The 25766-nt window shown below is 43.3% G+C and overlaps 1 protein-coding gene across 2 annotated transcripts in view; it reads right to left on the reverse strand.

The window, feature by feature from the left end:
• The window catches only part of LOC112254489 (4'-phosphopantetheine phosphatase), a 34757-nt gene extending 15317 nt beyond the window's left edge, over nucleotides 1-19440 (reverse strand). Inside the window, exons 1-7 of one of the 2 annotated variants that reach the window (XM_024427149.2) lie at nucleotides 19157-19440; nucleotides 18663-18745; nucleotides 5429-5637; nucleotides 5166-5349; nucleotides 4988-5080; nucleotides 738-891; nucleotides 98-279 (exon numbers count right to left, since the gene is read on the reverse strand). In XM_024427149.2, coding sequence (XP_024282917.1) covers nucleotides 98-279; nucleotides 738-891; nucleotides 4988-5080; nucleotides 5166-5349; nucleotides 5429-5637; nucleotides 18663-18745; nucleotides 19157-19289 — 1038 coding nt within the window. In that variant the 5' untranslated portion in view covers nucleotides 19290-19440. The remainder of the gene's footprint in view (nucleotides 1-97; nucleotides 280-737; nucleotides 892-4987; nucleotides 5081-5165; nucleotides 5350-5428; nucleotides 5638-18662; nucleotides 18746-19156) is intronic. The other variant, XM_024427150.2, reaches the window with a different exon arrangement.
• Nucleotides 19441-25766: the final 6326 nt, after the last annotated feature.

Genomic DNA, 25766 nt, shown 5'->3' on the forward strand with positions numbered 1-25766 from the left:
ATCCAGTTCTGTCAGTGCTAAATCTAGACCTCAATCAAATGTAACTGGATTGAGAAAGACATGCTTGTTAATGAGGTACATTGTGGGGGGGGCTTGCCTTGGTGAAGAAGTTGATGCTGTAAGTGATGGTGTGCATAGTGACAGGGTGTCCTCGGATGAAGAAACCCCCAAAGTAGACCCTGGTCAAGTTGTGGAGCCGGGCATAGAGGCAAGCCAGCTGCCCAATGTCATTGCTGATCATATGGAGCAGGCTCTTAGCCATGTCTTCTTTAGAGAACTCTAATTCAGGAGGAGACAAAAGTAAAAGGTATGTCAACATACAGCCAAGTGAAGCACCAGAAACATAACTCATCAACAAGCCCAGGTCACATTGAAGTACGTACGTACAGTGTGGTTTATGTATAGGTAGTTTGTGACCGGTATTATTGGCACTACATGATACACATGAATGACCTACATGATACATATGAATGACCTAATAGAGTGAATTAGTTGCTTTCTTTGCCATGGCTGGCTGCCTCGTCTACATTTCTCAACAGTAACAGTAACCAACCAGCCTACAGGGGACAAGGTCACAGTAACTGGGTAAGAGGTCATCAATCAGTTAGTGCTCAACAGGAATGTAGCCTATATTACAGTAGATAGCATGCCAGGGAGTCTGCTCCTGAAGACAGTACCATGAAAAACATGTCATGGGGTAAAGAGTAAAAGTACTGCAAATGCTCTATTCTCTTTACCTTTGTCAGGAGTAGCAGATTTTCCAAAGCTGCTTGCAATAAGGTCCCCAGTCAAGCCCAAGGACCCATAAGATCCCCCGTAGATGTCTTTGACCAACATGTCAACATTTGTGTGCTGCCCCTTCGAGGCCAACTGAAGGAGTTCATCAAACCTCTGTAGGAGGGGAGAGCAGGTCATGGGAGTACAGTAGTTTTAAAAAGAGACTTTTCACCAAGATAGCTATTTTGTAACCACCCTATTCAGAACAAGGGTTTAAGTACACAGGGCAGTCTTCCAGATAATAAAAAGTAGCAGTAAGGTCAACTGGCAAAATAATAGGCAAGAACAAACAGAAAATAAAACTGTAAATTTAAGTTAATTTGAATAGCTTGATCAATTAAAAAAGGTTATTGGGCTTGAAGTTTTTGATTATTATTACTATTTTTAAATCTGTCGGGCCCCAGCCACAAACTCGGGTTCTGTGTGTAGTTAACCGACCCTCTCTGCCCAGTCATCACCATTTTACCTGTTGTTGTTTTAGCTGATTAGCCGTTGTTGTCTCACCCGTTGTCTTAGTTAGCTCTCCAAATCAACACCTGTGATTACTTATGCCTCGCTGTATGTCTCTCTCATGTCAATATGCCTTGTATACTGTTGTTTAGGTTAGTGATCATTGTTTTAGTTTACTGCGGAGCCCCTAGTTCCACTCATTATACCTCTGATACCTCCTTTGTCACACCTCCCACACATGCGGTTACCTCACACATTATAACCAGCTTATCCAGAGATACAACCTCTCTTATTATCACTCAGTGCCTGGGCTTACCTCCGCTGTACCCGCACCCCACCATACCAGTCTGCACATTATGCCCTGAATCTATTCTACCACGCCCAGAAATCTGCTCCTTTTATTCTTTGTCCAACGCTCTAGGCGACCAGTTTTGATAGCCTTTAGCCGTACCCTCATCCTACTCCTCCTCTGTTCCTCGGGTGATGTGGAGGTAAACACAGGCCCTGCGTGTCCCCGGGCACCCTCATTTGTTGACTTCTGTGATCGAAAAAGCCTTGGTTTCATGCATGTCAACATCAGAAGCCTCCTCCCTAAGTGTGTTTTACTCACTGCTTTAGCACACTCCGCCAACCCTGATGTCCTTGCCGAATCTGAATCCTGGCTTTGGAAGGCCACCAATAATTTTGAGATTTCCATACCCAGCTACATTATTTTCCGTCAAGATAGAACTGCCAAACGGGGAGGAGTTGCAATCTACTGCAGAGATAGCCTGCAAAGTTCTATAATACTTTCCAGGTCTATACCCAAACAGTTTGAACTTCTAATTTTAATAATGAACCACTCCAGAAATAAGTCTCTCACTGCTATCGATCCCCCTCCGCTCCCAGCTGTGCCCTGGACACCATTTGTGAATTGATCACCCCCCCATCTAGCTTCAGAGAGTTTGTTCTGTCAGTTAACCTAAACTGGGATATGCTTAACACCCCGGTAGTCCTACAATCTAAACTAGATTCCCTCAATCTCACACGAACCCACCAGGTACAACCCTAAATTTGTTAACATGGGCACCCTCAGACATTATCCTGACCAACTTGCCCTCCAAATACACCTCCGCTGTTTTCAATCAGGTTCTCAACGATCACTGCCTCATTGTCTGTATCTGCGGTCAAACGACCACCCCTCATCACTGTCAAGCGCTCCCTAAAACACTTCTGCGAGCAGGCCTTTCTAATCGATCTGGTATCCTGGAAGGATATTGACCTCATCCCGTCAGTCGAGGATGCCTGGTCATTCTTTAAAAGTAATTTCCTCACCATCTTAGAGAAGTATGCCCCAGTCAAAAAAATGCAGAACTAAGAACAGATATAGCCCTTGGTTTACTCCAGACCTGACTGCCCTTGTCCAGCACAAAAACATCCTGTGGCAGACTGCAATAGCATCGCATAGTCCCCGAGATATGCAACTGTTCAGGGAAGTCAGGAACCAATACACGCAGTCAGTCAGGAAAGCAAAGGTTAGCTTTTTCAAGCAAGCAGAAATTCGCCTCCTGTAGCTCTAACTCCAAAAAGTTTTGGGACACTGTAAAGTCCATGGAGAACAAGAGCACCTCCTCCCAGCTGCCCACTGCACTGAGGCTAGATAACACGATCACCACTGAAAAATCCATGATAATCAAAAATTTCAATAAGCATTTCTCAACGGCTGGCCGTGCCTTCCTCCTGGCTACTCCAACCTCAGCCAACAGCTCCCCCCCTGCCGCAGCTACTCGCCCAAGCCTCCCCAGCTTCTCCTTCACCCAAATCCAGACAGCAGATGTTCTGAAAGAGCTGCAAAACCTGGACCCGTACAAATCAGCTGGGCTAGACAATCTGGACCCTCTCTTTCTAAAACTATCCGCCGCCTATTACCAGCCTGTTCAACCTCTTTCATATCATCCGAGATTCCTAAAGATTGGAAAGCTGCCACGGTCATCCCCCTCTTCAAAGGGGGTGACACCCTAGACCCAAACTGTTACAGACCTATATCCATCCTGCCCTGCCTATCTAAAGTCTTCGAAAGCCAAGTTAATAAAACAGATCACTGACCATTTCGAATCCCACCGTACCTTCTCCACTGTGCTATCCGGCTTCCCGAGCCAGTCACGGGTGCACCTCAGCCACGCTCAAGGTAGTAAATTATATAACCGCCATCGATAAAAGACAGTACTGTGCAGCCATCTTCATCGACCTGGCCAAGGCTTTCGACTCTGTCAATCACTGTATTCTTATCGGCAGACTCAATAGCCTTGGTTTTTCTAATGACTGCCTCGCCTGGTTCACCAACTACTTTGCAGACAGAGTTCCGTGTGTCAAATCAGAGGGCATGTTGTCTGGACCTCTGGCAGTCTCTATGGGGGTACCACAGGGTTAAATTCTCAGGCCGACTCTTTTCTCTGTATATATCAATGATGTCGCGCTTGCTGCGGGCGATTCCCTGATCCACCTCTACGCAGACGACACCATTCTGTATACTTCTGGCCCTTCCTTGGACACTGTGCTAACTAACCTCCAAACGAGCTTCAATGCCATACAACACTCCTTCCGTGGCCTCCAACTGCTCTTAAACGCTAGTAAAACCAAATGCATGCTTTTCAACTGTTCGCTGCCCGCACCCGCCCGCCCGACTAGTATCACCACCCTGGACGGTTCCGACCTAGAATATGTGGACAACTATAAATACCTAGGTGTCTAGCTAGACTGTAAACTCTACTTCCAGACTCATATTAAACATCTCAAATCAAAAATCTATTCTAGAATCGGCTTTCTATTTTGCAACAAAGCCTCCTTCACTCACGCTGTCAAACTTACCCTAGTAAAACTGACTATCCTACCGATCCTCGACTTCGGCGATGTCATCTACAAAATAGCTTCCAACACTCTACACAGCAAACTAGATGCAGTCTATCACAGTGCCATCCGTTTTGTTACCAAATCTCCTTATACCACCCACCACTGCGAACTGTATGCTCTAGTCGGCTGGCCCTCGCTACATATTCGTCGCCAGACCCACTGGCTCCAGGTCATCTATAAGTCTATGCAAGGTAAAGCTCCGCCTTATCTCAGTTCACGATAAAAACACCCACCCATAGCACACGTTCCAGCAGGTATATCTCACTGATCGTCCCCAAAGCCAACACCAACAATTTGGCCGCCTTCCCTTCCAGTTCTCTGCTGCCAGTGACTGGAACGAATTGCAAAAATCGCTGAAGTTGGAGACTTTTATTTCTCTCACCAACTTTAAACATCAGCTATCTGAGCAGCTAACCGATCGGTGCAGCTGTACATAGTCCATCTGTAAATAGCCCACCCAATCTACCTCATCCCCATACTGTTTTTATTTTATTTACTTTTCTTTTTGCACACCAGTATCTCTACTTGCACATCATCATCTGCTCATTTATCACTCCAGTGTTAATCTGCTAAATTGTAACTATTCGCTCCTATGGCCTATTATTGCCTACCTCCTCATGCCTTCTGCACACAATGTATACAGACTTTCTTTTTTCTACTGTGTCATTGATTTGTTTAATGTATTATTGGCTTGTTTATTGTTTACTCCATGTGTAACTCTGTATTGTTGTGTGTCACACTGCTTTGCTTCATCTTGGCCAGGTTGCAGTTGTAAATGAGAACTTGTTCTCAACTGGCCTACCTGGTTAAATAAAGGTGAAATAAAAATGTAAAAAATAAGTCTCAGCATGGGGGTGAGGAGGGGTTTTACCTTTGTTTTTGTGAGCAGTGCTCCAAGGCCCCAGAATGTCCCCCCACCTATGGAGCTTCCTCCAACACGCTCAAATGTATCCTCTGATTCAACCTGTTTGGAGAGAAAGATTGTTGAATTAATGGGTAAGTCTACATAGGCCACGTCACACCAGATCTGGAGTGTCAGGCATTGGTACCTTGAAAATGGACACCCCTGAGCCGATGTTGATGAGCAGGTAAGGGAAAATGTCAGGGTGAGTGTTCTGGAAGCGGAACTCAGAGTCTGCATGCTTGGCATAGACAAAGGCCTCATGGGTGATATTCCTCAGCACAAAGTTGCAGCCCTTGATCAGGCATGTCATTTCATCCTCCTTGTCCACCCTAATCAAAACAAAGAATAGCTACATTATAATAAGCAAAACCTTCTACTGGTCATAGGGTCTTTAAAAATAAAACTCACCTGAGTTTCAGTTTCTTCTCTATGAGATCTTTAAACTTGTGAGCCCCTCCACCGGTGGCTTTGATGACTTTGGTGTCAGTGTTGACCAGGTGATCTTTGATAAAGTCCAGGCAGGTTTCGATATAGGCATTTTCAAATTTAATGAAGTGAAGGCGAGCCGACACCTCCTCCTGCATAGAGATCTCATAGAGGGGGTCACCCTCAGTCTCCTAGTAAAAGAGGAGAGACACAGTTAAGAGACCAGGCCAGCACTGCAGATCACCAGGGCAACCTGTGTGGTGTCAGTAAGACCTTTTAAGTCTACACCTTCACTGTCCCAATGTACAAACCTTTTTGATAGGGATGCACGATATCGGATTCGGCCAATATTAGCTAAAAATGGCAACATCAGCCCGATGTCTAGTTTTACACCAATGTGAAAACCGATGTCAAAGCTGACGTACATACATATATATCGTAGATGACGTAATGACGCCATGAAAAATATAGCGCTACATGTGCAACACAGCATTCCTAACCTAGCCAACAATGTCTGCTGTGTGGATCGAACAGTCAACAAGTCAAGCAGTCATTTGAAAAAGTACAAATATTTCAGCGAGACAACTCAAAGGGGAAGTCCATTAAAGCCAAGATAATGGAATTCATTGCCCTTGACAATCAACCGTTCTCTGTTGTGTATGATGTTGGCTTTCCCCGACTGGATCGAGCACTGGCACACACTACCAAGTAGGCGTCATTTTTCAGATGCTGCCCTACTGGAGTTACACAGCATCCATGAGCTACTTGATTAATTAGGGCCGATTGAAAGTTTTCATAATCGGAAATCGGTATTTTTGTGCGTCGATTTGCCGATTAAAATAAAAATATATTATTATTTTTATACCTTTATTTAACTAGGCAAGTCAGTTAAGAACACATTCTTATTTTCAATGACGGCCTAGGAACAACCTTGTTCAGGGGCAGAGCGACAGATTTTCACCTTGTCAGCTCGGGGGATCCAATCTTGCAACCTTACAGTTAACTAGTCCAATGCAATAACGACCTGCCTCTCTCTCGTTGCACTCCACAAGGAGACTGCCTGTTACGCGACTGCAGTAAGCCAAGGTAAGTTGCTAGCTAGCATTAAACTTATCTTGTAAAAAACAAGTCATAATCACTAGTTAACTACACATGGTTGATGATATTACTTGATATTATCTTGCGTGTCCTGCGTTGCATATAATCGGACTGTTTTGCCAGCAGCTCTTCGTTGTGCGTGGGAAATAGTCCTATAATTCCTAGAACTACAACCTTAAAACTTCTTACCTGGGAATATTGAAGACTCATGTTCTGAGCAAGGAACTGAAATGTTAGCTTTCTTACATAGCACATATTGCACTTTTACTTTCTTCTCCAACACTTTGTTTTCGCATTAGTTAAACCAAATTAAACATGTTTCATTATTTACTTGAGGCTAAATTGATTTTATTGATGTATTATATTAAGTTAAAATAAATGTTCATTCAGTATTGTTGTAATTGTCATTATTACAAATAATATATATATACACACACAAATAAATTAATGAATTGAATTTAAAAAATATATATTTTTTTTTAAATATAAATCGGCCGATTAGACGGTATGGGCTTTTTTGGCCCTCCAATAATCGGTATCGGTGTTGAAAAATCATAATCGGCCGACCTCTAATGGGCATCACTGCTATTAGCTTCACGACTGACATTTGGACCAGTGATGTCAGCGCCATGAGCATTATGAGTCTAACAGCACATTTGTTCTACGAGGATTTCCTACTGACTAAAGCTGTATTGCATGCTCAAGAATATGCTCGTTCTCATACCGCTGCTGCCATTTCAATGGCATTTGAGAACGTGTTTGAAAAACTCGCCTAGCTCCATTCGAACAACTGACTCGAGAAATAAGCTCAACTGTGTCTGCAGCAGACGTGATACCCTGTCATGGCATTGAAACGCCTGCTCAACAAAAATTTTAACAGACCATCGGGTTAACTTGGAAAAGTACTCTACTAGAGGCTGTGAACAAGCAATACGGTGGAATTCTCTGAACCTCTACTGTGTCACACCATGCTCAATGCTAGGTACAAGGACCGCTACTTCGATGCAGACAAGAAACAGAGTTTACGTGAAAACTTCGCTGGTTGAGAACAACAAAACAGAACAAGTGAAAGAAATAGGTTTTGATTATGTTTTACTGGTAATTGGGACATGCGTAAATGCCAACAAAATAACTTGTTGGTCAGTGTGTATGTGTGTTTCAACTAATTGTACTAGAATGCTTAAAAAGGACGCAAACATTTTTAATATCAGTATCGTTTTTTTTGGCAAGGAAAATATCGGACTCGGCCAAAAACATAATATCGTGCATCCCTACTTCTTGATGCCCTAGATCATGAAATCGGTAGCCTATACGAGTCTACCACAAAACACACACTGAAGCAATCCTCTATTGGCTTCTCTCCAACTAAAACAAGCTCGATTAGATTATGTTTCTGTAGCTACACACACATTTTTTATCAGGTAGACCCATCAGAGACCTCAGACAAGAAACACAGTTCAGTCTGCTTAGTCAACCAGGCCTAAACACTGTAATAACACTTCATAGCTGAGCACTTTGGCAGCAAATCTCTTTATCCCCTCATTGAGCACTGACAGACATTTGATGTTATTGTTGCTGCATAAATGGCTTAAATAGTTGGATATAAGGGGGGGGGTCTCATTTTGGCAAGTCTGTCCTCCGTCCTCTCTCCTCCACCCTTAGTAACCCGGAAACCGATAAGTGGTCGAGTGGTGTCATTTCGTTAATAGCACATGGAAGATGATATTCCACTCTTCGATAGCCTCATTTTGTCGAGGAAGCACAACTGTATCTAGCTCTCAAACTCTAGGAGGTATTCTGCCTTCACCCTAAAGTTTTCAGCGATTAGAGTCGCCAACGACTGGCTCATGTCATCTACAATCCCGATGCTGTGTTTTAACGTTTAGAAACCTCAATCCTCCCTTGCAATATGGCTTTTGAAACATATGGCCGTTAACTTTTATCAGCGATAAAAAAAAAAAAAGATACTGACCACACCACCCGCGTGACCACCCGCGTGCGTGCGTGAGCATTGCAAAATAAATTTACTCTACGCTGCATATGGAAAGTATTCAGACCCTTTGACTTTTTCCACTTTGTTACACTACAGCCTTATTCTAACATGGATTCAATAGTTTTTTTCCTGCGTCAATCTACACACAATATCCCATAATGACAAAGCAAAAACAGGTTCAGAATATTTTGCAAATTTATTACAAAAACTGAAATTTCACATTTACATAAGTACTCAGAACCTTTACTCAGTACTTTGTAGAAGCACCTTTGGCAGCGATTACAGCCCAGAGTCTTCTTGGGTATGACGTTACAAGCTTGACACAACTGTATTTGGGGAGTTTCTTCCATTCTTCTCCGATGATCCTCTCAAGCTCTGTCAGGTTGGATGGGGAGCGTCGCTGTATAGTGATTTGCAGGTCTCTCCAGAGATGTTCGATTAGGTTCAAGTCCAGGCCTCTGGCTGGGCCACTCAAGGATATTCAGTGACTTGTCCCGAAGCCACTCCTGCATTGTCTTGGCTGTGTGCTTCGGGTTGTTGTCCTGTTGGAAGGTGAACCTTCACCCCAGTCTGAGGTCCTGAGTGTTCTAAAACAGGTTATAAATCAAGGATCTCTGTACTTTGCTCTGTTAACTTTCCCTCGATCCTGACTAGTCTCCCAGTCCCTGCCACTGAAAAACATCCTCACAGCCTGATGCTGCCACCACCATGCTTCACCGTAGGGATGGTGCCAGGTTTCCTTCAGACCAAAGAGATAAATCTTGGTTCTATCAGACCATATAATCTTGTTTCTCATGGTCAGAGTATTTAGGTGTCTTTTGGCAAACTCCAAGTGGGCTATCATGTGCCTTTTACTGAGGAGTGGCTTCAGTCTGGCCACTCAACCATAAAGGCCTGATTGGTGGAGTGCTGCATAGATGGTTGTCCTTCTGGAATGTTTCTCCCAGCTCCAGAGAGGAACTCTGTCAAATCAAATCAAATTTTATTTGTCACATACACATGATTAGCAGATGATAATGCGAGTGTAGCGAAATGCTTGTGCTTCTAGTTCAGACAATGCAGTAATAACCAACAAGTAATCTAACTAACAATTCCAAAACTACTGTCTTATACACACAAGTGTAAGGGGATAAAGAATATGTACATAAAGATATATGAATGAGTGATGGTACAAAGCGGCATAGGCAAGATACAGTAGATGGTATCGAGTACAGTATATACATATGAGATGAGTATGTAAACAAAGTGGCATAGTTAAAGTGGCTAGTGATACATGTATTACATAAGGATGCAGTCGATGATAGAGTACAGTATATATGTATACATATGAGATGAATAATGTAGGGTATGTAAACATTATATTAGGTAGCATTGTTTAAAGTGGCTAGTGATATATTTTACATAATTTCCCATCAATTCCCATTATTAAAGTGGCTGGAGTTGGGTCTGTTGGCAGCAGCCACTCAATGTTAGTGGTGGCTGTTTAACAGTCTGATGGCCTTGAGATAGAGACTGAAAAACAGCTTCTCGGTCCCAGCTTTGATGCACCTGTACTGACCTCGCCTTCTGGATGATAGCGGGGTGAACAGGCAGTGGCTCGGGTGGTTGTTGTCCTTGATGATCTTTATGGCCTTCCTGTAACATCGGGTGGTGTAGGTGTCCTGGAGGGCAGGTAGTTTGCCCCCAGTGATGCGTTGTGCAGACCTCACTACCCTCTGGAGAGCCTTACGGTTGTGGGCGGAGCGGTTGCCGTACCAGGCGGTGATACAGCCTGCCAGGATGCTCTCGATTGTGCATCTGTAGAAGTTTTGTGAGTGGTTTTGGTGACAAGCCGAATTTCTTCAGCCTCCTGAGGTTGAAGAGGCGCTGCTGCGCCTTCTTCACGATGCTGTCCGTGTGGGTGGACCAATTCAGTTTGTCTGTGATGTGTATGCCGAGGAACTTAAAACTTGCTACCCTCTCCACTACTGTTCCATCGATGTGGATAGGGGGGGTGTTCCCTCTGCTGTTACCTGAAGTCCACAATCATCTCCTTAGTTTTGTTGACGTTGAGTGTGAGGTTATTTTCCTGACACCACACTCCGAGGGCCCTCACCTCCTCCCTGTAGGCCGTCTCGTCGTTGTTGGTAATCAAGCCTACCACTGTTGTGTCGTCCGCAAACTTGATGATGGAGTTTGAGACGTGCGTGGCCACGCAGTCGTGGGTGAACAGGGAGTACAGGAGAGGGCTCAGAACGCACCCTTGTGGGGCCCCAGTGTTGAGGATCAGCGGGGTGGAGATGTTGCCTACCCTCACCACATGGGGGCGGCCAGTCAGAAAGTCCAGTACCCAGTTGCACAGGGCGGGGTCGAGACCCAGGGTCTTGAGCTTGATGACGAGCTTGGAGGGTACTATGGTGTTAAATGCCGAGCTGTAGTCGATGAACAGCATTCTCACATAGGTAATCCTCTTGTCCAGGTGGGTTAGGGCAGTGTGCAGTGTGGTTGAGATTGCATCGTCTGTGGACCTATTTGGGCGGTAAGCAAATTGGAGTGGGTCTAGGGTGTCAGGTAGGGTGGAGGTAATACGGTCCTTGACTAGTCTCTCAAAGCACTTCATGATGACGGAAGTGAGTGCTACGGGGCGGTAATCGTTTAGCTCAGTTACCTTAGCTTTCTTGGGAACAGGAACAATGGTGGCCCTCTTGAAGCATGTGGGAACAGCAGACTGGGATAGGGATTGATTGAATATGTCCGTAAACACACCAGCCAGTTGGTCTGCGCATGCTCGGAGGGCGCGGCTGGGGATGCCGTCTGGGCCTGCAGCCTTGCGAGGGTTAACACGTTTAAATGTTTTATCACCTCGGCTGCAGTGAAGGAGAGGCCGCATGTTTTGGTTGCAGGCCGTGTCAGTGGCACTGTATTGTCCTCAAAGTGGGCAAAAAAGTTATTTAGTCTGCCTGGGAGCAAGACATCCGGGTCCGTGACGGGGCTGGTTTTCTTTTTGTAATCCGTGATTGACTGTAGACCCTGCCACATACCTCGTGTCTGAGCCGTTGAATTGAGATTCTACTGTGTCTCTATACTGACGCTTAGCTTGTTTGATTGCCTTGGAGGGAATAGCTACACTGTTTGTATTCGGTCATATTTCCGGTCACCTTGCCCTGATTAAAAGCAGTGGTTCGCGCTTTGTTTCACGCGAATGCTGCCATCAATCCACAGTTTCTGGTTTGGGAATGTTTTAATCGTTGCTATGGGAACGACATCTTCAACGCACGTTCTGATGAACTCGCACACCGAATCAGCATATTCGTCAATGTTGTTGTCTGACGCAATACATATCCCAGTCCACGTGATGGAAGCAGTCTTGGAGTGTGGAATCAGATTGGTCGGACCAGCGTTGAACAGACCTCAGCGTGGGAGCTTCTTGTTTTAGTTTCTGTCTGTAGGCAGGGATCAACAAAATGGAGTCGTGGTCAGCTTTTCCGAAAGGAGGGCGGGGCAGGGCCTTATATGCGTCGTGGAAGTTAGAATAGCAGTGATCCAAGGTTTTGCCAGCCCTGGTTGTGCAATCGATATGCTGATACAATTTAGGGAGTCTTGTTTTCAGATTAGCCTTGTTAAAATTCCCAGCTACAATGAATGCAGCCTCAGGATGTATGGATTCCAGTTTGCAAAGAGTCAAATAAAGTTCGTTCAGAGCCATCGATGTGTCTGCTTGGGGGGGAATATATACGGCTGTGATTATAATCGAAGAGAATTCACTTGGTAGATAATGCAGTCGACATTTGACTGTGAGGAATTCTAAATCAGGTGAACAGAAGGACTTGAGTTCCTGTATGCTTTTGTGACCACACCACGTCTCGTTAGCCATAAGGCATACGCCCCCGCCCCTCTTCTTACCAGAAAGATGTTTGTTTCTGTCGGCGCGATGCGTGGAGAAACCAGCTGGCTGCACCGACTCCGATAGAGTCTCTCCAGTGAGCCATGTTTCCGTGAAGCAAAGAACGTTACAGTTTCTGATGTCCCTCTGGAATGCTACCCTTGCTCGGATTTCATCAACCTTGTTGTCAAGAGACTGGACATTGGCGAGAAGTATACTGGGGAGTGGTGCACGATGAGCCCGTCTCCGGAGTCTGACCAGAAGACCGCTACGTTTCCCTCTTTTACGAAGTCGTTTTTTTGGGTCGCCGGCTGGGATCCATTCCGTTGTCCTGGGTGAAAGGCAGAACACAGGATCCACTTCGCGAAAGTCATATTCTTGGTCGTACTGATGGTTGACGCTGCTCTTATATTCAGTAGTTCTTCTCGACTGTATGTAATGAAACCTAAGATGACCTGGGGTACTAATGTAAGAAATAACACGAGTAATTTAACATTTTCTTTTAGAAAACAATTTCTCGCTGATATGAAAGATACACAAGTGGACACCCCTTCAAATTTGTGGATTCAACTATTTCAGCCAAACCCGTAACTGACAGGCGTATAAAACTGAGCACACAGCCAAGCAATCTCCATAGATAGACATTGGCAGTATTAAGGCCTTACTGAAAAGCTCAGTAACTTTCCAAGTGGCACCGTCATATGATGCCACCTTTCCAACAAAGGAAAGCCCTGCTAGAGCTGCCCCGATCAACTATAAGTGTTGTTATTGTGAAATAGAAATGTCTCGGAGCAACTATGGCTAAGCCGCGAATTAGTAGGCCACACAAGCTCACAGAATGAGACCACGGAGTGCTGAAGTGTGTAGCACGTAAAAATCATCTGTCCTCGATTGCAACACTCACTACCAAGTTCCAAAGTGCCTCTGGAAGCAACGTCAACACAAACTGTTCATCTGGAGCTTCATGAAAGGGGTTTCCATGGCCAAGCAGCCACAAACAAGCTAAGATCGCCATGCGCAATGCCAAGCATCGGCTGGCTTTTGTGTAAAGCTCGCCGCCATTGGACTCTGGAGCAGTGGAAATATTTGTCTGGAGTGATGAATCAGGCTTCACCATCTGGCAGTCTGAAGTATGAATCTGTGTTTGGCAGATGCCAGGAAAACACTACCTGCCCCAATGCATAGTGCCAACTAAGGTTTGGTGCAGGAGGAATAATGGCCTGGGGCTTTTTCATGGTACAGGCTAGGCCCTGTAGATTCAGTGAAGGGTAATCTTGCTTCCAACTTTGAAGCAACAGTTTGGGGAAGGCCCTTTCCTGTTTCAGCATGACAATTCCCCCGTGCACAAAGCGAGGTCAATACAGAAATGGTTTGTCGATGTGGAAGAACTTGACTGGCCTGCACAGAGCCCTGACCTCAACCCCATCAAATACCTTTAGGAACACCGACTGTTAGCCAGGCCAAATCATCAAACATCAGTGCCCGACCTCACTAATGCTCGTAGCTGAATGGAAACAAGTCCCCGTAGCAATGTTCCAACATCTAGAGGAAAGCCTTCCCAGAAGAGTGGAGGCTGTTATAGCAGCAAAGGGGAGACCAACTCCATATTAATGCCCATGATTTTGGAATGAGATGTTCGACAAGCAGGCAAACATTTTAAAAACATAGTCTACTTAACCTTTATCTATTAAGTGTTTTTAATCGCTTTGTATATTTATTTTGGGATTCCAACCAGTAAATGTAATTTGCCTGATGTCGCGCGATTGGCGCGTTATGATAGTTTCAAGATAACTGGGAACGAGGGTTGCAAAGGGTTGGAAATTTCTAGTATATTTTCAGAATTCTTCCCAGATATTATTCATGGGAAGTTAAGCCCTGGAATTTGGGGAATTGTGCTTAAATTCATCAAAAAAGTTATAAACTAACAGTGAAATTTTTGTGGGATACACAAGGCAATTCTAGGTCTTGTGGCATACTTTGGTTAAACTATCCCCAATTCAATGGAATTGCAACCCTCCGCAAGCACAGTGATTCTCAAGATCTTGCTATTGAGCCCACTACTACTACACTGTCTGAGCCAAGGACTACATGCTTTCTGGTAAGTTTTGATTACAATACCGGGTGGGGTGAATATATTTTATATGACATACATTTTTTTTTGTTAACTAGTAATTTCTGCTAGTTCGTTTTTGCTGTCATGTGGGTTTTAGCACGCCTGCTAACTGAGGAGAGTAAATTCACCTGTTTCCATACAGGTTTCATTTTTAAAACATGTATCTTACAAAGGAGTTGTTTAATCTGCTTAACTATTTATCTGTACATGGAATTGTATTCATTTATTTTACTAATATTTACAGGAAAATGCCACGGGCACTATCTGATGTGTGGAGACATTTCACTCCAGCTTATGTAGAAGGAAAAGCTGTGTACATTTGCAAATACTGTGCCAAATCATGTGAAGAATGCAACAAAGATGCAGAATCATCTGGCCAAGTGCATAAAGTTCCCTCAGAGCTCACAACAAGCAACCTCTGACAATTCTCCCTCTACTCGAGGTGAAAATTATGAATCAGACACCTTATCGACAGCTCATGGTTATCCTGGAATCATTTGTTTTTTGACTCAATGGAGGAATGTAGAGAAATGCTGATGGATGTCTTGCTCGAGCTGTGTATGCAACTGGTTAACCTCTGATGCTCACAGGCAATGTGCATTGGAAGAGATTTCTAAATGTTCTTCGCCCAGCATACACGCCTCCAACCAGACATGATTTATCTACTCAATTGCTGGATGCAGATTTCAAGTGAAGGTCAAGAAAATCAGACAAAGCAGACTTGCAATCATCTTTGATGGGTGGTTGAATGATCAAGGAATAGTTAACTACATCATCCACCCCTCAACCAGTATTCAACAAGAGCACAGACACAAGGGACAACAGACACACCGGTCTCTACATTGCAGATGAGCTCAAGGCAGTCATCAATGACACACCACAGAAGACATTTGCACTGGTGACAGACAATGCAGCAAACATGAAGGCTGCTTGGTCTAAGGTGGAGGAGTCCTACCCTCACATCACACCCATTGACTGTGCTGATCATGCATTAAATACGCTCCTCAAGGACATCCAGGCACTGAAAACAATGGATACACTCTAAAAGAGAGCCAAAGAAATGGTTAGGTATATGAAGGGTCATCAAGTTATAGCAGCAATCTACCTCACCAAGCGAAGTGAGAAGAATAAGAGCACAACATTGAAGCTGCCCAGTAACACCTGTCTGGGTAGTGTTGTCATCATGTTTGACAGTCTCCTGGAGGGGAAGAAGTCTCTCCAAGAAATGTCCATATCACAGTTTGCCGATATGGACAGCCCCATCAAGAGGATCCTCCTGGATGATCTATTTTGGGAGAGAGTGGTAAGCAGCCTGAAACCTATAGCAGTAGCCATTGCACGGATTGAGGGAGACAATACCATCCGGTCTAATGTTCAGACTCTGCTTTCAGATGTAAGAGAAGACATCTGTACTGCCCTGCCCACTTCACTGTTGCTCCAAGCGGAGGAAACTGCAGTTCTAAAATACATCCAAAAGTGTGAAGACTTCTGCCTGAAGCCCATACATGCCGCAGTGTACATGTTGGGCCCCAAGTATGCTGGCCAGAACATCCTGTCTGGTGTAGAGATCAACAAGGCCTATGGTGCCATCACTACCATGTCTCGCCACATTGGCCTAGATGAGAGCAAGGTTCTTGGCAGTCTGGCGAATCACACTTCCAAGCAAGGACTTTGGGATGGAGATGCAATATGGCAGTCGTGCCAACATATCTCATCAGCCACCTGGTGGAAGGGACTTTGTGGATCTGAGGCTCTTTCCCCTGTTGCCTCCTTCCAGCAAATTTGAGGCTTTTTGAGCCTGACAACCATCCAACCTCAACAAGGTTGGAAAGTGACAGTGAAGATGAGGCCTCAGTCTGATGTTCAAGAGGTGGACATTGAGGAGGTCCAGAGAGAAGACATGGAAGCCTGAGAGAAAGACAACCAAAGCTTTAGTGTCAAGACTATCATTTTACAGATGTATGTTGAATCCGTTTTTGGGAGACGCGATGGATCATTGGGGATCATTCAATATTCCCTTTTGTTGTTCAGTGATATCATCCCATGTGAAGAGTCAACTCAATTAAAGTTCAATTCGTAACTACATTTTAGATATTTTTTCCATTGGAAGGATTTAGTCATTTGCAATTATGTCTCCATATGATATGGTAAATATAGCCAATGCAAAAAATCTCTACGTTTATAATGGTATTAATATTAATTTGCATACATTTCTGTTAATTCCCATATATTCCCACGGAAAGTTTCCACCTCTGAATATCCCCCAAAATGTGCAACCCTAATCATGACAGTGATCTTGACGTCAAAGCTCTAGAAAAATTCTAAAGATTTTTTCCCAGTCGGAAGTCTGAGATGTCCCAGTTCCCACTGCTTCATTTCAAACATGAGCATTTTTATCAACAGTCCCTCTTCTCAATTATCTTTGACCTTTTTCAAAAGGAAAGAGGACACAGGAGTTGAGCAAATCTAACAGGGAAAAGGCCAAGCTCTTATGTACTGTAAGTCCTCTGCTCCATTGGACCTCAGCGCTACAACCTGGTTTTAGTGCATTTCGTATTATTCTGTACGTAAATCCAAGACACTACATTTAGTATGATTTGTTATGTTTTGTATGGTATGTATTAATTTGTGGATGATCATCACACGTCATATGATATGTTACGATTTTCTGTCTAACGTTAGCTAGGGTTGAAGCAAATTTATGCTTGACCATGCAGCGGCTTTTAGGGGTTAGGGTTAACTAAAAGGGTTAAGGTTAGAGTTAGGGGAATGGTTAGTTAACATGCCAAGTAGATACAAAGTAGCAAAAAAGTAGTAAGTAGTTGAAATGTTTCTAATTAGCTAAAATGCTAAAGTTAACCATGATGAGATTCGAACTCGCAATGTTCCCTCTAATTTGTTTTGTCACTGAGTAAATTTCAGGTCTGCTGAGCACCAAATTGAACATTGTGAAAATTCTGTGCAACTTCTGGCGCGCGATTGCTGTGGACACCTTAGGCTGTACTGAGCTTTAAGTTAAAGTTATAACAGTTATACTGTGGCTATTTGATCATAATGTAGGCCTACCATCAAAAAACAATGAAGAAAATGCATCCCATAACATTTTAACATGGAAATAGCTGTTCTATCATTCAGCCTACAGTAGCAGACAATGTGTGGTGTTCAATGTAGGTCTACATTCCATGAGACTTCTGAAAAAAACAACATGCAGGGCTTGACATTAACCTGTTAATCCACTTTTCCTTCAGACAAGGAGGTGACTGAAAATGTGTTATTTGATGCAAGAAACCACTTAACAAAATAAAATGCACCATTACTCCCATACTACTACTTAGCTTATTCAAACCCGTCTCAAAATACAACACTGGCCCTTTAAGACGAAGAAAAGCTCTTTACCTGACTCGCTTTTCAAAGACGTCTAGAATTGCACATGTATTGTGCTCTTGTAGGAAGCAACCACTTCCCCATTGCTGACTACAAATTATCCATAACTGTTAAAGATTCACTAACTAGCAAAGGATATGAACAAATGTGCACACGTCGCATAAGTAGCTCTCGCTTTGATCACAAAACAAGTGCATCACCTCATGACCGCTCATGCTGTAAAAACAGTCAAGTTCAAAATAAATGGCACAGATCCTACTGCAGCACTGATTGTTTATGGCGCACCGGTCTGCATAGAGTGCGGACCTGAGTCTTGCCTGTCAATGCAATTAGAATCCTACGGCAATGCCTTCTGCATACAACAAAATCTCCTGCATAGTGTGTTTTGATATGTTGCATTTAAAGTAGCTAATATTGTGTTGATTCGATCACAATTCCCACAGTAAAGGAACGACAATAGTGTAAACTAACAGGACAAACTCTAAAAAGTTGACTGAAGTTCAATCTAGTGTTTCTCTACATGGCTGAAGTCTCTTCTGCGTGGTAGTCCCTGGGGAGCTGCTTGCAGTGCGCAGCTTAGAGGGAACATTGGTTGCTAAACGTTCCTGTTATATGGCCACCCATCCACCCTACTTTCGCTTGAGTAACCATCTGTCTTGTGTAACCAAATTCTGGGTGTCCCGGTTGTACATTTACTATGTTGCGTCTAGTCTGACACCAGGCTGAGTGTACTGACAGTGTTCCAACGTTTATGTATACCACCTACCTTTGCAGTATGGTCGAATGACCGTACTTTCGCTACTTTGTGTTGAACAGTGGAGTAATAGGCGAGTTTCGTCAGAGATCCACCTGTGAGGAAAAAACGTTGATAATTGATCGTAGTAGCTACCTAGTTAGCATGGAATAACATGTCAGACACTGTTGACAGCACAGCCACTTTGGCTCAGTGGTAAAAATTAGCTAACTTAACTAGCTAGACAGTTGAGAAAACTGTAGCTAAATTGGCCCATAAAATGTGTAATTGCCACTAGATAACATGTATGTCTGTAGCAGGCTTGTGGCGCTAAGGTAACTTCGCAGGAACAGGTACTTAATTTAGTTAATCTAAACACTGCAGCGTTAGTTAGCCAGACAGAACGACAACACGTCGCTGCTTGCTAACCTCTCGTGAATGCCTGGCTGTGTGTGTTGTCAAAGTAAGAAGCCAACTGAATATATTCAAGTAGTGATAGAAAAATGCAACTTAGTGTATAACGTTACCTATGTCTATTGCGAACCTCTTTGCATTTTCCAAATTCCTGAAGATCTCGTCGGGTGGAAGAGTTATGCTTTTATCCATGCTGTGACTACTGTCCACTCTTTCACATCCCGCCGCCATCTTGGAAGTAGACATTGTGCGGATTCGATTACGCTGAGCCGCGGGGCACACTGACTATAGCCCGTGACGTGACGGGCAGGATGAGCGCCTGTCTCAATCGAATGCTGTTCTGCGCCGCTCGTAACCTGGCTGACAAGACCCACTTGACCACAGCTCGGTCATGTTGTCAACAAGGCAGCATGGTGAATCGTCCATGGCCCGGCTCCACCAGGCGGCAAAATGGTTCTTAAACCCCTCAATAGAAAAGTTTTAGTTTTATGTCCCAATATAAAAATAGCTGAAAAGTTCAAATGGTTGAGTGACAGGGTGACACATAACCGAATATCCACTGGGATGGTCAGGACAATAAATAGTGCTCCGTCCAGAAACGTACATCTCTTTCCCATAAAACATGTTTGGTTTTTCAAACTAGTTTTCATTGTGAAGGTATATGAAGCATTTATATATAGAAAAAAAATCACCTTTGCATGTTAAAAAATTAGAATCCCACTCATTACTCATTACTCCTGTTTGGCCCTGTCCGGGGGTGTCCTCGGATAGGGCCACAGTGTCTCCTGACCCCTCCTGTCTCAGCCTCCAGTATTTATGCTGCAGTAGTTTATGTGTGGGGGGCTAGGGTCAGTTTGTTATATCTGGAGTACTTCTCCTGTCCTATTCGGTGTCCTGTGTGAATTTAATTGTGCTCTCTCTAATTCTCTCTTTCTCTCTTTCTTTCTCTCTCTCGGAGGACCTGAGCCCTAGGACCATGCCTCAGGACTACCTGGCATGATGACTCCTTGCTGTCCCCAGTCCACCTGGCCGTGCTGCTGCTCCAGTTTCAACTGTTCTGCCTTATTATTATTTGACCATGCTGGTCATTTATGAACATTTGAACATCTTGGCCATGTTCTGTTATAATCTCCACCCGGCACAGCCAGAAGAGGACTGGCCACCCCACATAGCCTGGTTCCTCTCTAGGTTTCTTCCTAGGTTTTGGCCTTTCTAGGGAGTTTTTCCGAGCCACCGTGCTTCTACACCTGCATTGCTTGCTGTTTGGGGTTTTAGGCTGGGTTTCTGTACAGGACTTTGAGATATCAGCTGATGCACGAAGGGCTATATAAATCAATTTGATTTGATTTGATTTGATTTGATTACACCACTAGGACACCTGGCTCACTCCCGGGATTTAGCCAGTTTCCAATTCGAATGCATTCAACTATCACAGTCCCTAACCGGGTGCCGGGCCCAGATGAATCAAATCCCCTCATTGGTCGTGTTCCTCTGCTCAGACGTTGCATGCATCAACCAATGGGCACATTCCTCTGCACAGGCTTTGCTGGCGCATACCAGATCGTACAACGCCTGGATAAGTATTTTACGTTTCAGCTAATCACGTCATATGATATAGCAATATGGTTCCCGAACGTTGGTTGGTGCATGCTAAATCGGTGCAGGGGTATGCGACCTATCATCGACTGTGTCATCATTGCTATACGGTGGTTAGCTCATACTTAAAATACCTATCCAGGCAATCTGGCAGGCGAAGCAACTATCTACGCAGAGGTGTGTGCCCATTGCAGCAGACGTGTTGCGCAATGATGTTCAGGTAGCTATGAAAAATCGAAAATTCCTCGATGGAAAAGACTGCGTTCCAGAGCTTAGACGTTGCTGATGCCTGACCGATCATACAACGCCCAGATAGGCATTTTAAGTTTTAGCTAGCCACATAATATGTTACAGCAATGTGTCAGTTGATGACACAGTTGCCTATCCTGCGTTTAGCAGGACGCAACGTTTTGGAACATTCAGATGCCTCTGAAATGTAGAATACGGAATCACATTGGCTCTATCCATGGCATTTATATCTGCAACATTCAATAACGTATGGCAACTGAACATGGCCCTGAACTTCTGTGATATTTGCTTTAGGAAATCTCTGGTCTTCTGTGATATTTGCTGTAGGCCTACACATAGGTGAACACTTGTGAAACTATTTGGTATACATTTGATGAGCAACAAAAATCATTATAATATCATCGTAAACTTCCAGCACACAGTGGTGTACAGTAAGTAAGTACAAATACGTTTAAGTACTACTTTTGGGATATCTGTACTTTACTATTTATATTTTTTTACAACTTTTATTTTGACATAAATTCCTAAAGAAAATATGTATTTTTTACTCCCATACATTATCACTGACACCCAAAAACTCGTTATATTTCGAATGCTCAGACAGGACAGTACTATGGTGCAATCCATTCACATATTAATATAACGCTTTGTAAGCCCTACTGCGTCTGATCTGGCAGACTTACTAAACACAAATCCTGCGTTTGTAAATTATGTCTGAGTATTGGAGTGTGCCCTATCGGTCTGTAAATACATTTTTTTAAAGAATCGTGCAGATAGTATTTGCTTAATATAAGGAATTTGCATTTACTTTGACTTTTTACATGTACCCTTGTATGACAATAAAATACTTTTTCCCACCACTGTAATTTGTAATCATTTCACTTTTAGGCCCAAGCCTACACATTATTGAACTGAAATATAGGCTATAATGGTAAAGATGAGAAAATGTAACTAAGTAAAGAACAAGAAAAAGTATTTAATTTGGTTGACTTTGTATTTATAAAAATGTACTCAATGAGTTGTGCAAAGTGATTAAACATCACTAACAGAACTTGGATACATCTCCAAGTCTTACTCTGACAGAGTATGGGCTGCCAGACAATAGTATGGGGGATATAGGCTGTATTTACTGTCTTTACTAAAGCACCTTATACCACCCACCACTGCGACCTGTATGCCCTAGTCGGCTGGCCCTCATTACATATTCGTCGCCAGACCCACTGGCTCCAGGTCATCTACAAGTCCATGCTAGGTAAAGCTCCGCCTTATCTCAGTTCACTGGTCACGATGGCAACACCCATCCGTAGCACGCGCTCCAGCAGGTGTATCTCACTGATCATCCCTAAAGCCAACACCTCATTTGGCCGCCTTTCGTTCCAGTACTCTGCTGCCTGTGACTGGAACGAATTGCAAAAATCGCTGAAGTTGGAGACTTTTATCTCCCTCACCAACTTCAAACATCAGCTATCTGAGCAGCTAACCGATCGCTGCTGCTGTACATAGTCTATTGGTAAATAGCCCACCCATTTTCACCTACCTCATCCCCATACTGTTTTTATTTATTTACTTGCTCTTTTGCACACCAATATCTCTACCTGTACATGACCATCTGATCATTTATCACTCCAGTGTTAATCTGCAAAATTGTAATTATTCGCCTACCTCCTCATGCCTTTTGCACACATTGTATATAGACTCCCCCCTTTGTTTTCTACTGTGTTATTGACTTGTTAATTGTTTATTCCATGTGTAACTCTGTGTTGTCTGCTCACACTGCTATGCTTTATCTTGGCCAGGTCGCAGTTGCAAATGAGAACTTGTTCTCAACTGGCCTACCTGGTTAAATAAAGGTGAAATAAAAAAATAAATTTTTTTTTTTACAAAAGACACGCTGGATTGTTGATAATTAACAAGAGTTTGGAGACAGCTTTCATCAATCTGCAATAGACACATTCCGGTAATGTTTTATCATGTTTTATCATATCACAAAACATCATGAAATAAAATTGACAAGTTTGATCTTAAATCAGAGTATTGCTTATCACAGAGTGATGATTACAGGTATAATACCCAGCTTGGGTAAATAATCATCATGGAGGAACAGTGATGCTGTAGCTTAGGTCCATCATTATCAAATGGATAACTAATACATGTTTCATATAAGATGCTCAATACAATGTAAATAAAACTATATCAGTACACAAATGTAGTGGAAACAATTGCTTATTCTCTAAGATTTGACCTTAAAACAGATCATTAGACAATCACCAAAAGTTTGTGTAAAAGTCATGGAGGACTTTTAAAGTTGATGTTGCTCATGAACAACCATTCAACATAATCAACACACTTTAGAAAACATAAAGGTTATTCATTATATAAAACCATCACACTACAAAAAATGTAGTTTTCATAGTATGGATCATTTTCTTAGAAAAACTTCTTCAGTAAAACTGAAATGAACAGTCTCAATCAGAGCAAGACTTTTAGAAACTCCTGCATGAGCAGAAGATAAAGAAGATCTCTTCCTATTCTCATTCGTGTCCATGACAATAATGCCATTATTCTTAGACCAACGTGATCCATAGGTTTTCTCTATGAGTGGAGCTCCAGTCTGTAGGACTCTACCAGGGCCTCCAATGGACGCTGCTGACTGGACTCTTCTCTTTGCTGTTGCCTGAGGCAGGTCACTCTCCCTTCTGTTCTTATCAGAGGATGGCTGAAGTATCTGGAAGTGGCTCAGCAGTCTTCTCTGGGATGTGTCTTCACCTCATCCTTAGACAAGAAGTGTACAATCTCTTGGACACATCTGGAGTAACCCTGATCGACAGGTGCTGAGCATGAGGAGGAGCTCACTCGCTGGATGTGTTGCCGTCCTCTCAGGAAGCAAACTCATTTCCAGGATGTCTTGCTTTCTCCAACTTGAAGTTGTTTTGCTGATTGAGGATCTCTGGACCCAGGAGAGACTTGAGCCGCTCAATGCTGCTGTTGATACAATCTCTGAATAACTTCCCCACCACTGTCTTTCTTAGTTGCGAGAAGAGGAGGAGTGTCATTAAAAGCGTTGTTCTGGAATATGGTATTATTGAAGCAAATAATCAATCTAATCAAACTGAATAATGGTCCTTAAATTTGAATCTTCAATTTACTTTTTTTGTCAGTCAGGTGGTCCTTATAGTAGATCATTGCTGAAGTGATTGTAGGCTCCATGGCTGGATCCCTGTGCTGTAGAGGTCTCTGTGTAGAGTTATTTCTACTGGCTTCACCTCTCCTATATATAGTCCCAAATCTCCATATGAAAGTGTGTGTCTTGGGCTTGTTGGAGTTTCTCACAGTCTGTAGCCAATGGGTGAGCTTGGGAGGACAATAAGGAATGTGGAGTTGCCACATGCTCAGTGTTCTTATTGCTGGGGGACAATGGTCACGTCTCAGTGGAACAGGTGGAGGGGTGGTGGGTGATGGAGAGTAACTCACAGAGCGCTGTGTGACTCTGGGAAAGTGGTGACCCACAGATCTGCTGCTAAATGTTGGGATCAAAGACACAGGCATTGATCCCACAATTTACATACGTGTGAGATGACACATGCATTTAAAACACTGGTAAGCTACTCATAATGTTGTAACTTTTACTGAAAGCTGTCTGAGACAGTGACAGTACTGATCAGATTGGAGTTCTTTCACACTTGTCCGTCTGTATCAGACAACCTTCCAGGTAATGTGACTCCATCAGAGTGCTGCAGCTCTGAGGTGATGATGACCTGTATGTCTGTCTTGTCTACAGGCACAGATTTCCCAGATGCCTCAGGCAGCACACTTCCCTCCTCTGAGCTTTACAGCTGGCTCCCTGCACAAAGCTGAGTGTGCCCCAGTCACACGCTCTCTGGAGCTGGGAGCCACAGAGACACACGGCTTCCCACACTTCTGCATGCAGTCTGCTGAGCCCTGACACACAATAGAAGTGTGTCTGCTATCACAAAGACCCACTGCATGGCAGGAGGGGTTTGAATAGATGTTGTTGGGGTTCCCAATACATCCCAAATGCATTCCTCATGCTCTTTCAGCCATCGATTAATATCCTCAATAGTTTCTTTATATTTAAATTCTGAGATGACTCTCTTAATTTATCCTTTGAAAGCGAACATGTGAAACGCTTTATTTTAAAAAGCACTTTCATCATTGATTTGTGAACATTTCTTGTGACTGTTTCATATTACATTCCAAATTCTATGATGAAAATTAGTCGACTGGCTAATACGGGCATTTCTAACAGTAATGTTGATTAAGTGCAATGTCCTTCTAAAACTAAAATGCAATTAAGTAAAGTAAACATTTCCACTGTCTTCCATTGTTTCTCATTACTCGTAAATGAGATTGCCACCACTGTTTCGATGCAGTGGTGAATGTGACGAATGTTCCAACAACTCATGTGACAACATTTACCTCAAAATGTTTGTGTTCGTCTATTTCCTCATTGAGAAATATTGTACTCATGAGCTTTAATCCCAAGGGCATGTTGGAAACGGCTTGTGTAGAGATTAATTAGCATTTAACAATGCACACTTCTATTGTTTATTTGAAGCTATCGCAATGGGCAGAGTGTGGGAAAGCTCTAGAGAGCAGAGACAGTTAATGGTCATTCATCAGTCCCACCAGCACCTGTGAGTCTCAGTGGGGGAATAGGCACACTTCAGGAAGTGAATGAAGCAACAATTTACAAGCCTGAAACTGAGGTTATGTTTTGTACTTAATGGTATTACCTTATAAATCAGTATATTTATTGAAAAAAGAAAATTTATATTTTCTGAATCATCTGAACAGCTAAACAACATGGCAGTTATAATAGTGGAAATAAGTTATTGAATTAGACTAATTAGGCTATAT

This window comes from Oncorhynchus tshawytscha, linkage group LG07, assembly GCF_018296145.1.
Source record: "Oncorhynchus tshawytscha isolate Ot180627B linkage group LG07, Otsh_v2.0, whole genome shotgun sequence".
In the NCBI taxonomy this organism is placed as follows: Eukaryota; Metazoa; Chordata; class Actinopteri; order Salmoniformes; family Salmonidae; genus Oncorhynchus; species Oncorhynchus tshawytscha.